The following is a 14,790-nucleotide window of genomic DNA, read 5'->3' as shown; positions in this document are numbered from 1 at the left end:
TAGCGTACGCAATCTGTCAATCATAAATACGCAGAAGAACTATACATAAACCATGGTTTAAATTTAGACCACCTTCGTGAATTCGGACCTTTAAGTTTGGAATGCCCCCCCCCCCCCCCCCCACCCACACACATCACGCACACACGCACACACTTTTTTGTTTTATAATAAAACACACACACGCACACACACAAAGATGCAGTATGATTAAATTATCATAATACTGATATTCCATAATAATGCAATTATTGCAATTATCACCCTACAAGCGTTCCATAACCAGCCTTTCTGCTGATCTTAGCGCTCATAATTTCTGTCCTTATTGCCTGAATTTAGCTGACTATGTTTTGCTACCTCCATAGACAATGCACGTGCCATAATCTCTATATTTATTACTTGCGTCCCAAATTGGCAACAAAATTCTGCCCGACCGTGGCAATTTACGGGGCATCTCTACAACACGCGTTCCGGCCAACTTCAACCCACGGTGTGTGTGTGGGCAATGTGCTCGGGTCGATCAAAAAAGACCTGTCTAGTCACTCTCTGACTCTGGTGTGTTCATTCTCGGAACTTCTCTGTAACGACTAACATGGCTGCAACGCTAGCAAGATTTGTCACGTCTCAGCTTAAACCAGCACTTACGGTCTTTCAGAAATGCAGGCATCTCCACCCGTCATCTGCCATAATCAGACGATCTTTTGCAGGTAGTTCAACACTATTTGATGGTAAGTCTCTGTTCCCTAGATTGTTATACTTGTGCTGTGGTAGTAACTATACATACACAGCCCAGTCGATGTATATTCAATAGCGACACAGCGTATGGTCGGGCTACTGTGCGTCTGTGGTAGCAGCACTCGTACATGCGCCCACATATTCCATGTCATGTTGTGTCAGAAACATGTAGTTAAATTGGCTTAGCAGAATGGTGAAATGTGCATATATATGTGTCTGCTCTCTCTTATTATGACGGTTGCCCCTCCACTGTGTACAAAACAATGGAACTGACTGGTTGAGTAGAGTGAGATGTTGCCATTGTCGTACTCTACATGATGACTTCAGTTCGGGAAACCCACTCACAAGGGGGGCCCCTCCTTATAAGTAACCCGTCCCCCTTATAAGTAACCCCGTCCCCCTTATAAGTAACCCCCGGGGCACCCCTTATAAGGAGTCTCCACGCTTTTTTGCAATGCAACGCGAAAATGAAAGGACTGCGGCAATTCGCTTGATTATGTCCATGAAGCTTCACAAGTTTCCTAGTTACGAAATTTGAGCAAAATCGGTTCGAGGCATCATATCTAAAATCATGGATTTAAATGCGATGTCAAACGACCCATGCGAATGCTGAAATGCGAGCGATTACTGGCGTGAGTGTCGCCAGGCGCGGCGGCGCGGCAATGCTTGAGTGCAGATGTGGCGACTGAGTACGTACTCAGTCGCCACGTCTGCACTCAAGCATTGCCGCGCCGCCGCGCCTGGCGACACTCACGCCAGTAATCGCTCGCATTTCAGCATTCGCATGGGTCGTTTGACATCGCATTTAAAGGGAAGATAAACCCCAAGAACAATGTGGCTTGAGTGAAAGCAGCAACATTAGTAGAACACATCAGTGAAAGTTTGAAGAAAATCGGACAATCGATGCAAATGTTATGAATTTTTAAAGTTTTGGTGTTGGAACCGCTGGATGAGGAGACTACTAGAGGTTATGACGTATGAGTGGACAACAATACCAAGAAAATATAAAGAAAATACTACAAAAATCTATTTTTCATGAAAAGTACAAATTCCATCAATTTGATATTGACATATGTTAAGGGTAGCAATTATTTCCCCTGCTTTCTGAAAGCGGATGGTCCACTGCTCTTTCATAATTCTGGAAAAGTGATTTTTTGTTGAATTTCCTTTATATTTTCTTTGTATTGTTGTCCACTCATACGTCATATCCTCTAGTAGTCTCCTCATCCAGCGGTTCCAACACCAAAACTTTAAAAATTCATAACTTTTGCATCGATTGTCCGATTTTCCTCAAACTTTCATTTATGTGTTCTACTAATGTTGCTGCTTTCACTCAATCCACATTGCTCTTTGGGTTTACCTTCCCTTTAAATCCATGATTTTAGATATGATGCCTCGAACCAATTTTGCTCAAATTTCGTGAGTAACTAGGAAACTTGTGAAGCTTTATGGACATAATCAAGCGAATTGCCGCAGTCCTTTCATTTTCGCGTTGCATTGCAAAAAAGCGTGGAGACTCCTTATAAGGGGTGCCCCGGGGGTTACTTATAAGGGGGACGGGGTTACTTATAAGGGGGACAGGTTACTTATAAGGAAGGGCCCCCCTTGTGAGTGGGTTTCCCGAACTGACTTGTATTATTATTAAGTTATAAATTAGGGTCTAGGGAGAGTCCCGTCTAGCTCTAGTTGAGTCTAGGAAAAGGACATGTCCACCTTCATTATCAATATCATAGACATGTATGATGTGGATTGAGTGAAAGCAGCAATATTTAAGTAGGGTTGGGGTACCACCTATCGTCACCTTAAGGATCTGTAGCTTGTTTATTCTAAAAATATAGCACAAATTCCCCTAATTCTTACCTCAAATATGCCATAAATACTGCAGTTTTGAATGTCGTGACCGTCTCGTTGATTATGAATCTCCGTTTTAAAATAGCGAAATTTTAGTGCGTGCGTTCCGTTTTCTTCGCGCAGCTAAAAAGGGTACCTTGCGATCGGCACCCCCTCCCCTCCATAGGTCACATGTGAATTTCACAGCATAGCCATAGGTAATACACGTGAATTTCACAGCCATGCAATATATGCGTCGTTACTGAGCGGATGTGTAATTGAAACGTTTTTAGCTTGGTTTGTTAGCATGTTTTTGAGTTTGATTTTCGTTTCTTCGTTTTTATTGTCTTTATAGCTAATGACACTTAATCCTGCACATACCTTTTCGTTCTATACGCAAACAGCCATGATACGCAGGGTGCCGATGCAGAGACTCGCAACAAAAAGCACCTTCTGATCTGGAGATTCTCCCACCTGAAACCCCTAGCAAACGGGAGACTCCAAGTTGATGTGTGCGAAGCGCCAAGTTCCTAGGGTTCTAGATGCTCTCTGGTGCTATCTAAGGCTTACAGTATTTTGTCAACATACAATAGCAATAAGTAAGAAATCCTTTCCAACGGGAGACACAGAGCCAGGGCGGGAGAAATTAAATCTCAAACGGGATAATGGGAGATTTTGCAAAAATGGGTTTGCGGCGGGAGATCTCCCGTCGAAAACGGGAGAGTTGAAGTCTCTGCCGATGGGAAGGTACCCTGCCGATAGGTGGTACCCCTACCATACTACCTAGACCTAGAGTGTAACACATCAGTGAAAGTTTGGGGGAAATCTATCTACGACCAGCAGCCTCATACGCATAGCGTAATGGGGCTGCGCACTGTAGCATTCAGGATCATGACAGAGTAGTATAGCGGACAAGTATCAACTTAAAATCGAAAAATTTCTTCAATTTGAAGACTTTTTAGTGAAGTTGAAGTATTGACAGCAGGGTTCGTGCAACGTTTAGTTGTGCCAATCGTCCCTTTTTGTTCAAATTGATGACTTAATGTGACTCGATCCAGAGGAACTTTGGAGAACTACACTGAATTGACGGCCAGCGCATGCGCACACAAACTCAATGGATTTGGGTTTGTACACATGTGATGTGTGCGCATGCGCTGGCAGTCAATTCAGTGTAGCTTTCCCAGATTCCTCTGGACCGAGTCATATTAAGTCATCAATTCGAACAGAAAGGGACTATTGGCAGACCTAAACGTTGCATGAACCCTGTTGTCAATACTTCAACTCTCTGGTAAGTCTTCAAATTGAAGAAATTTTTCGATTTTAAGTTGATATTTGTCCGCTATACTACTCTGTCATGATCCTGAATGTTACAGTGCGCAGCCCCATTACGCTATGCGTATGGGGCTGCTGGTCGCAGTTAGGGGAAATCAGACAATCCGTTCAAAAGTTATGAAGTTTTAAAGTATCTACTCAGTGCTGGATGAGAAGACTACTACTACTACAGTGTATGATGTCACATTCGTACAACAATATAAGGAAAATATAAAGAGAATTTCACAAAATTGTACTTTTTGAAAAAAGTGCACATTTCCTTGACTCATCACTGACATATGTTAATGGTAATTTTATTCCCCCTTGCCTTTTGAAAGAGGGAAATCAGGTGTTTTTTTATAATTTGAGAAAAGTGAAAATATGTTTGGATTTTCTCTATATGTTCTATGTTGTACATGTGTGACATCACAAGCTGTACTACCTGTAGACCTAGTAGTCTTCTCATCCAGCAGTGACTGAGCAGAAACTTCAAAAATTCATAACTTTTAACGGATTGTCTGATTTTCCTCAAACTCTTGCTGATGTGTTTTATAAAATGGGTTCAAGAATGTAGCCAATTGGAAGCGCTGAAATGAGTCACGTGTGCGTGCATGATTTCTTACTATTGCACGGCCGTGCAAAAAAAGCGTAAAGTCACTGATGTCACAATGTTTACACTGGCAGTGCACACTCAATCAGTTGTTACAAGTGCGTCGCGGGCTACTATACGCGCTGTCAATCCTGTAAGCAACTTCTAGTTTGGGCTGCCAGCCGGCCTTTCTTGTGCATAACATGTGGCGTACGTATACGCTTAAATACGTACTACAGTACTTATATGTGTGGGATTTCCGAGTGCGACGTGCGTAAATGTTTGGGACGAACATCTTCGGACATCTTGACTTTTGAGCTAGTGCTACATGTAGCTGACTGGTATTGACCCACAAAGGTACATGAAAAATGCTGTTAGTTTTCGACCCATTTTATAAATTTATCAAATAAGACACAGGTTTGAGTTCGTGACATTAGTGGAGATGCAGCTCACTCTCGGGTATTTACAATGTAGTTCAACATGCACTCAGCTTCGCCTCGTGCATGTTTCACAATTGTAAATACCCTCGAGTGCTCTACATCTCCACTAACGCACTCTCACCTGTGTATTATATGTATACTGTGAATATTGCTGCAGTCGCTGTATCCACTTATGTCTGTGAAGGTGAACTTGTCCCTTAAAGGCACATGGTCCCGGTGGTTTAGTCAAATGCGTATGCGGGCGCACGGCGCAAGTTTCCTGTAGAGACCTACGCTATCGACTCCTCTTATGCGCTCACGCTGTGGCCCACTTCCCCGAGTCCGAAGAAGTCCGATTCACTGTAGTCAGTGGTCCGATCACAGTTCGGCTCATGATTCGGCTGAGGGGGATGACAGCTTTAGCAAACTTCTTTTGTGATGTCATAAATAACAAGCACATATGCACGCACCCTGGCATTACTACAGACTGTGCGATGTGCAGAGAAGACAACGAAGGCAACGTTACTTAGCAACACCTACGGACTTTACTCTTGATGACAGCTCAACTTCGGTAATCTTCGTATAAATGCTAACGGTGATCGGCAGTAGCATCAACAGCGCCCTCTACACTACCGGGACTACAAAATGTATGTGCCTTTAACCCTGGGCTGGGTGGGGGCGCTGTAACCAGTAAAACTAGAGTGCCCTGGCGACTATAGAACCTTACCTAGATTCTGTATGCAGTTTGTTGAAGTAATGGGAATGCACTGCGACGCCTGCAAGTCTGTCAATCATTCATCGTTCAAATGCAAGCAAACACCGCCGCATATTGTAATAGCATATGGTAAGCAAATAATCCACGTTGGTGAAGGTGATGGGACAAACTATCACTTCCGAGGCGATCTGGATGTAGCTATCCTTCCGAAGCGCAGCTGAGGAAAGATAGCGTACACATTCAGATCGCCGAAGAAGTGATAGTTTGTCTCATTGCCTGAAACTAAAAGTTGATTATTTGCTTTATATTCCACATCTAGGGTCCTAGAAATTCCCATTTTATTCCACATCTGAAACCGCTTTAGCTGTCTTTAGGTATCCGTAGGGCTGAGGCTACGTGTGCGCGTAGATGACAAAACAATGAATTTGCTGCACGCACCGCGCGGCACTGAAGAGTGAAAGTGCGTTACACTGTGTACTATCAAGTGACCTAGTTAAATGATAGTCCACAGTGCAACGCACTTTTATTTCGCGCGTATTCATCTCGCGTTAAGACTGTATGGACTGCCAGAGATCAGCAAAACAAACAGCTGTCTTTATACAGGGCTCGACACTAACTTTTATTTTTGGTGGCCCGATCGGGCCACCATAATCTTTAATTTTTATTTTTTGGTGGCCCGAAAGTAAAATCTGGTGGCCCGGAAAAAGAAATCAAGAAAAACATAAGAAATACTAAATCGGTCCTACTGAACATAGAAAATGAAATATTAAGTATTACTGAAGTGATACATGTACCCATGTCTAAAATAAATGAAGAGAAAATTCAATCATCTTACCGTTATTCTGAGTTCTAAGATTTAGCAAATAGGCTTATAGATTATTATAAAAGTTGATGCCTATTTAGGTGGTCAAAACTTACGTTTGAAACGATAGAGTGGGAGCATTTGCAGACATTTGTGAACATCCGACATCTGTTTTGGCATTATAAAAGAGCTGGAAGTTACCGTTATTCATTTCTGATTGTAAAAGCAATTATCCAACATTTACTATATGTATTTTAACACCGAACGGAGCTGAATGTTACTATTAATTTTTTTTTCAAATGTAAAAGCAAACATCCGGCATTTATTTTCTCATCGTGCGGAGTTGAATATTATTAGTATTCATTTCCAAACGTCAAAGCTAACATTCCACATTTATTTCAGCATCCTCTGGAGCCGAATGTTATTCTTATTCATTTCCGAACGCAAAACCAAACATCCGACACTTCATTTAGTATCATACGGAGCCGAATATTACCGTTATTCATTTCCAAAATAAAAAGCAAACATCCGGCATTTATTTTCTCATTGTACGGAGTTGAATGTTATTAGTATTCATTTCTGAACGTCAAAGCTAACATTCCACATTTATTTCATCATCTTCTGGAGCCGAATGTTATCCTTATTCATTTCTGAACGCAAAATCAAACATCCGACACTTATTTTAGTATCATACGGAGTCGAATATTACCGTTATTCATTTCCAAAATAAAAAGCAAACATCTGACATTAATTTTAGCATCTTACGGAGCCGATTGTTACCGCTGTCCATCTACAAGGCAATCATCCGACTTTTTGGGGGCCCGATTGGGCCACCAAAATCTTCATTTCTGAAATTTTGGTGGCCCGACGCGCGTTTTTGGTGGCCCGGGCCACCGTTAGTGTCGAGCCCTGCTTTATAGATGACAAAACAATGAATTTGCTGCGCGCACCGCGCGACACTGAAGGGAAATTGCGTTGCACTGTGTACTATCAAGTGACCTAGTTCTTCTCAGGTGATGTGATGGGCAAAACTACGCTTTATCTCGTGATCAGCTCTTGACCAATCCTAAAGCAAGATTCTTAGTATGTGGAATATAATTGGGTAATTCCATGGGGTTGGGACTGAAATTGTGACATACAAGTTGAAAATTCAAGTTGGGTAAATTGAAATTTCCTTTTTCCCCCTGATTTGTTACTCCCATTCTTCAACTTATTCCACTAGAAATCTGTTTATTACTTCGCACACTTTCAGTCAGCATGGGTAAACAGGTATGGCAAAATACCTATGTTACACGGACTTCATTTGTCGACATCCTTCATAATTTTGTGTTCTGAAATGATAACAGTGAACACACCCACGTTTTTTTCGTCCATAGCACATCAACATGTTATTTAACAGGCGCATGAGATCATTATTAGTAAGATTGTATGTTCTGATGTCAACTGCAAGCCACTTTTATTAACATGTTTGTTTCCACAAACCATTAACAATTTCAATCAAAGGTTTAACTTTTTCATCAAGAGTGACACAATGACAATATTCTTAAAAGCACCACAATTGAAGCAAGTGATTTGTATGGGTATTCAAGTGAAAACATGATTTTATTGTTATAATCAGGCGTTTTCAGTCAACAACCTCGCCCACAGTGTACTACCTATGTTACACGGACAGTATGTCTTTGTAACATAGGTACACTACGACATATCAACTGATTTCCTTTATTGTGGTGTGAGATGTTGAAACCTACACATATAGACTTTATGTATGTTCCCACAAATAACACTATTGTAACAGTTCTTTGGAATTATATCTACTGCACACCTGTGGAACAATACCTATGTTACACAGACTTCAATTCTTTGTAACTCTGGTATGAAAGAAGGCAGACTTAATCAGAAGAAGAAGAAGAAAGTGAAGCTTTACACAATTTGACCTTATATACACTAACAACATCATCAACTAGTTGTCAACTAAGAAAACTAATAAAGAGAAATCATACAAGTCTTCTTGTCTTCTCCATGTTCTTTGTTTGAAATTAATTTCTACTCTTTTGTCCAATGTCCATTTAGCCCTCGATTTTTTTTTTCTTCTGTCCATTTTCCCTCTGTGCAGTTTTCTTCTTGTCTAGTTTGTTACATTCGCTCTTCTTGGGTGTTGCTTTGTCGGCTTCCTCTCTGTTTGTGGAGTGCTGTGGATGTGTCCTTTTCACTCTTTCATGTAGTTTAAAACGTAGCGGTGGCAGAGGAAGAGCCATGGCAGACTCATCAACAAACTGAACAAAAGGTGTAAAGAGAAATAGAATAAAAAAATTAAAAGAAAATTTTTGTCGGGGTTGACTATATATTCCTGTTGATGTATCTGTGTGTTTATGAATGGAATTAAATAATTTCAACAATTTTGCTTACATTTCTACCTCTTGGCATACCCATTAGCTAGAGTTCCATGTGTATCTCCCACCAAAATTGAAAAAAAAAATGGGTTATGCTTAAAATGATGTAAATATTAATAATAATAATAATATAGCATGTAAAATATAGGAAATATCATTTTCATACTCTATGCTAAAAACTTGTTTTGATGTAAGCTAGGAAGGGCAGGTTGCTGCCCCCAGTGTCCTAGCTAAGGTTAGGGCTAGGGTCAGGGTTACGGTTACGATTATGGTCCTCAATAGACTCCCAAAATAATGATAGGCCCTATTTTTTATTCATCCCCCATCGAAATTGTCACCCTCTTTTTGAATGATAGTTTAGAGCAATAATAGTCCAATTTTGATTGGGGTTCATAATTTTATTGAAGCCTTTCCTACCCACTACCCACCCAAACTGAATAGGACACTGGCAATTTAGCTTTGAGACTTCACAGTGGGTGAACATGGAATGGAAATGGTGAATCCTTGTGAAATGTTAACAACTTCATCAGAGCATCTAACAGGTCAGTGAAATCTTGGAAGGAAAACATTGACATTTTCGAAGTAAATCTGTTAAAGAGAAAGAATTTCACAGCTTCTAGTTCCCTCAATATCACCAGCAAAATAAGGCAAACTCTATTTCTCTAGTTCAGATGCAGTCTGGACATCTACGTTTTCCAACTAGTATGATTAATACTAACTCTAGCACGTCTACCTTGGTAGATACTTTATGACCAAAAGGGTCCAAAAATTCACAATAATCGGGAGGTAAAACAAATTTATATTGCAGTGAAAATACACTGATATACTTTTGTATGGTTTTCTAAGAGAGGAATCATATGCTCCTTTTGCAGAGACCAGCATGGACGGAAAATTTGGCGATCAAAATTATGAACATGAACCTGTAACAAATATCTCAGTATGTGGGACTACAGTATCATCGTCAACAGTATTTTTGGCCAGTTCAGAGGTTTAGATGTCGTTTTTTTATCTCTAATAGAGTTACAGAATATGACAAATGTTATTATTTTCGTAAAATAGCATAAAAGCTTACCAATTGACATCAGAAACATTAAAACTCCTGTACCTACGTTACATGGACAACGGCAGAAAAACAGATCTTGCGCTGTCCAGGTAGGTGTATATTGGCTGTGAGTAGTTTTTCTGCCATTGGGGGAGGACTGCCAGTGACATGAATACGATTGCTGAAGTTAGTAGCTCTTCTTTTTATCGCAAGACGCATCTTTCCTTACCTACGTTACACGAAGAGACCGGACATCGCACTGAAGTACAGTGATATGTTCCGTATTTTCTCGTTTATTTGGAGGATTTTGATGCTAATTTTTGGATAAGAATACTTCTGAAATGTAAATCTCATTATAGAAATAAAGTTTCTGATCATATTATGATTGGAAGTGTATGTAAAACCATGCTATACCTATGTTACAACAAAAATTGCCATGGACATCGTTTGTAACATAGGTATGAGATTGCTTGAAGATGCTCTGGTGTTCTTATTTTGTGACAAATGTTTATGTGCCTTATAGTCTTTGTAGAAGTCACCTTGCCTCTCTTAATTATGATAGCCATAATGCTGAAAGGTTGTATATTCCTGTTTTACATTGCCATGAAAATGGCATATATTTATGTCACAACATAAACCACAAAAAACCAAGGGACATCATTAGTGAAACAGTCATAGACAAAATACATTTGTACACAGGCTTGTTTTTTTTTCATCAAGTAATTCTTCACACATTTCTCTTCAAGAATAACTGCAAACCACAGACAATTATTTGATAAATTTTTCAGAATATGACTTTTATTCCCTACACAACATGAAAATCTAGAGAAGACCCAACCCCATGGAATGACCCAATTACGAATATCATATAAGTGGCTATCCCTAACTATTACCTCCGAAAACGAGTTGAACTGTCATAATCTTGGAGATGATTTCTGGGATACCCATTCTAACCAATTCGCCATTTTAGAATTAGAATCATGGAAGCATATTTTGCGCATATGTGCAAATTAATATTTTCCTTTTTTTTTATATGTAAGTATACACGGGTATAAGAATGTGTGTTGTTTATGTTTTATCCATACTCTCAGTCAGTCCATGCATGTTAAATGCATGATCGACAACAACTGTGTTGTTAGCGCATGCGCCGTGTAAGTACTTCAACAATGCGAAGTGCTTCAGGACTAAAAGCTCAGATAAAATCTTTCACTGGGCTCTTATAGCAAATCATATTGTAGATCAGTCCCAACGCTAATGATAGTAAGTATGTTATCTAACATTACGGCTGCAAGTTTTAATACGTGTATAAAACCCTGTATTTTGGTCTGTGGTTACCCTGGTACAGACATAGTATTAAAAGTCATATGAGGAGATACTTAAAAAACGAGTTGCCCTGCGACCGTAACACAAACGTGTTGGGGTCGCTGGTGCAGTTAGAATCTAGTTAGTAGGCCCTATAGATCTAGATCTAAACTACCTAGATCAAGAATTCTAATAGAGAATGATACTACACTTCTCATGGTTTTTTTTCTTTTTGTTTGACAAAATATAAATGTGCATCAGTGCATGCTCTGCATAAATTAAGAGCAGTGAATGGAGTGGTGACAAAAATGATTTGCAGTGTGATGGGGGCCGGACCCATAGCCGCCAGCTGCAAGCTGGTGCTATTGCCTGCGCTAGTAGCTTGCTTTCATTCACAAGAATATCATTTGGCGCAGGTGGCATACATAGAAATAGTATTAATAGGTATAGGGACCTATGACTAGTCTTTTCATCTTGATATAAAGCAACTATGAATATTGGAAATGTTGTACCCTCTCACATGTGGATTTATGTAAGGACCTTAGAGTGATGGTTGATTCTACACTTAAGTTTGATCAGCATTTTCAGTTACAAATAAATACAGCCGATAAATTGATGAATTTATTAAGAACATTTGTATATCAAAACAAGGATTATTTCTTATTGTTTTTTATAAAGCTTTCTAAGACCTCATTTAGAATATTCCCATGCAGTGTGGAGTCCTTATTTGAAAAATAGAATAAAAACAAAAACAAAAACAAAAATCATACGTTGTATACTAGCTTCAGAAAATGTCAAAAGGAGAGCCACAAAACCGATAAATGAAATAAGAGCTCTGTCTTATGAACAGAGATTGATGCATCTTGGACTTCCAACTTTAGAGCTCTTTCCACCGGGTGAGAGGTGATATGATTGAATCATTTAAATCATTTCATAAATATGATTAAAAGGTAGTGCCTGATTTAGGTCTGATATCAAAACAAGGAAAAAAAAGAGGACATGGTAAAAAGTTGCATATTTTTAGATCACATACCACTGGGCAATTCCACGGTAACTGACGTTACACGTAAGGATTTTCATGAAATTGTTTACCTTGTAGTTTTGTGAATGAAAGCACCTTGGGCTTGCAATTAGCATTGATGAATAAGTTCATGAGAATGAAGAAATAGGTGGAAAGTTTTTCTCTCAAACTGCATTTCTTATCACATAGCAAGTGAAAATGTGTCGGTAACTGACGTTACGGAAAAAGGACATGGGAAATTATGGTGTAGAAGTAAATGGAAATATCTCATGTCCCTGGCTTTTAGCCTTTATGTGTTTAATATGGCAATACACCTAGGTTCTTAGGAACAGGTGTGCAAAATAATGTGCACTGTAGTTGTCTCCTTTTACCACCATGCCAATTTCAGTGAAGGCATGACGGTAACTGACGTTACGTAACTGACGTTACGCTTACATTTGCCATAGGGTTTACACATGCAAAATCATGATTGGGAATAGCTATGTGATATTTCATAATTCTGACCATTCAGAATGATTTGGTTGATATGGAGTCATACCTTAGTTCATCAGTCATAAATACACAATGAAATGAAACAGTAGTCCATTTTCTTTGTGTTCTATGAAAACTTAAAGGTAAACATGTCAGTAACTGACGTTACGTAACTGACGTTACACATACTTTGCCGTGGGGTTTACAGAGAACTAATTTATTTAACAGGTTATTATACTGCTGCAATGTACCAGTGACAATCCCAGGCAACTACAGCAACAAATTAAAACAAAATCTAAAGACACAAGTAATATTGGGTGGGCCCTTAGGGGGCACCCCCCCCCCCCCCATGCAATAGCACAGTTGGGCAAAAATAATGTAAATGCACAAGAGGATATTTCTTGACATTTGTCTGAATATTTAATTTTTATTCAACATTTATGATTATACAGAGCCATTAATAGATTAAGCAGTTCCAAGTATGAATATATGGACATGGCTAAGGGCTTTTTTGTTTGTTTGTTTGTTTGTTTGTTTTTTAATGAACAGGAAAGTTTTTATCTACATAGAGTGCTCCACCCATAATACCTTGTAGTACTACACAAAACATGGATATTTTTGTGCTTGAAAAAAATATCAAAATATCTTCCAGGTCATGGGGAAAAAAAACATGTATCAACTCATAAATATGCATAAATATGTATGAAATCTATTGTGATATATTTCTCCTTCTTTTCTTTATTTTACTCCTGATGATCTCCATCATCAATTGATTTAAATGAAAAGTGTTGCACTTTTAATATTTCTCTGTGAAGAAGAAAAATAAATGTTTTTTTTGGTCAAAAGAGCATTATTGTTTTACTCCTAGCTTGAAGTAATTTAACTGTTTTTCTTTTCCTTTTCACTGATATATCACGACTTGCAAATCCATTCGAGATACCAAGAAATCGGACTTTGCAACGAAAGAATGCTAAAATCAGTATAAAAAACTCTTCCTGTTCATAATTATCATGTGTTGTATTACAAAATGTCCCTGCATGAATAGAATAAAGTAATCAACAAATAAACACTGTATGAACAATTTTTTTAAAACCCTATAGAATCCTCTCTCACTTTGAGCAACATCGGTGTTAAGTTTCAAACAATAATGAGTACATGCCTGACGTACACAAGATGAGCCATGTTAACTACACCACACATTTAAGTGCAAGAGAAGAAATATCTGTTTGTGCATTTGCCTTGTGGTAGAAACCTTGACTAAGCTTCCTGAAAAAAAAAGAAAAATGCCAGCAAAAGCAAACATTGGTGAAGATTGTTAAACTGTTGGTATACAGCTGTGCAGAAGGTTGTTTGTTTGTTTGTTTTTTTGTAGAAAATGTGGTTAACATGCAATCATGTCACTGATTAGGCCTACAAACTTTGGTAGATTTATCATCCTGTAGGACTGGGAATGTACTAATTTGAGTGCATATATACTGCATGTGGCAAACTAAACTTCCAGATGATTTAACCTTAAACTTGTGCTGAATCAAAAATCGAAAGCTCAAGCCCCCCCCCCCCTCAAAAAAAAGATAATCATGGTAAATGAATGAATAAATGAATTTAGAAATAAAATAAAATAAAAAAAAAATATCCATGGACATACCATGGTAATGACATCATTTCCTATGAAAGGGATTGCTGCTCTTTGTTGTAAGTTGGCTTCCCAGATGTATTGAAATGGCCAAAAGTCAAAAAAATTGCCTCAGTTATAATTACTGTCATGGTAACTGACGTTACATACTCGTGTATGACGTTTCGGTAACTGACGTTACACATTTTGTAGTGTTCATTTTCACTCTCCAGTATGCCAAATATCCTTATTTCTGGTATTAAAATAAAGGCATATGGGCATACATTAGAAATCCCAAGTTACATCATACAGCTCACTTCCTTTGATGAATAAACTTAAAAATTCCTTGTTTTTGGTAACTGACGTTACATCCATCATTATCAAAGTAATTAACAGTTTTTATCAAATTCTTTAAAGCTACCAGCTTTTTTTTCTATCGTGTGGTAACAGACTTCTCTGGTAACTGCATACATATGAAAGATTGTTGCTTAGAGTACTGATAAAGTGGATATACAGAGAGTAAGTTATGCGACAATACACTCTTTTCACCATTG

The 14,790-nt window shown here is 38.7% G+C and overlaps 1 protein-coding gene across 1 annotated transcript in view; it reads left to right on the top strand.

Annotated features, from left to right (window-relative positions):
* Nucleotides 1–508: 508 nt before the first annotated feature.
* Nucleotides 509–14,790, top strand: part of LOC139736881 (glycine cleavage system H protein-like) — a 28,332-nt gene continuing 14,050 nt past the window's right edge. The window contains exon 1 of the mRNA XM_071647541.1: nt 509–725. Coding sequence (XP_071503642.1) covers nt 590–725 — 136 coding nt within the window. The 5' untranslated portion in view covers nt 509–589. The remainder of the gene's footprint in view (nt 726–14,790) is intronic.

This window comes from Diadema antillarum, unplaced genomic scaffold, assembly GCF_040938485.1.
Source record: "Diadema antillarum isolate AM-2024a unplaced genomic scaffold, OU_Dant_1.0 seq00000672_RagTag, whole genome shotgun sequence".
NCBI lineage: Eukaryota > Metazoa > Echinodermata > Echinoidea > Diadematoida > Diadematidae > Diadema > Diadema antillarum.
Note: the sequence above shows the minus strand (reverse complement) of the source record. Positions and strands in the feature narration are given on the sequence as shown.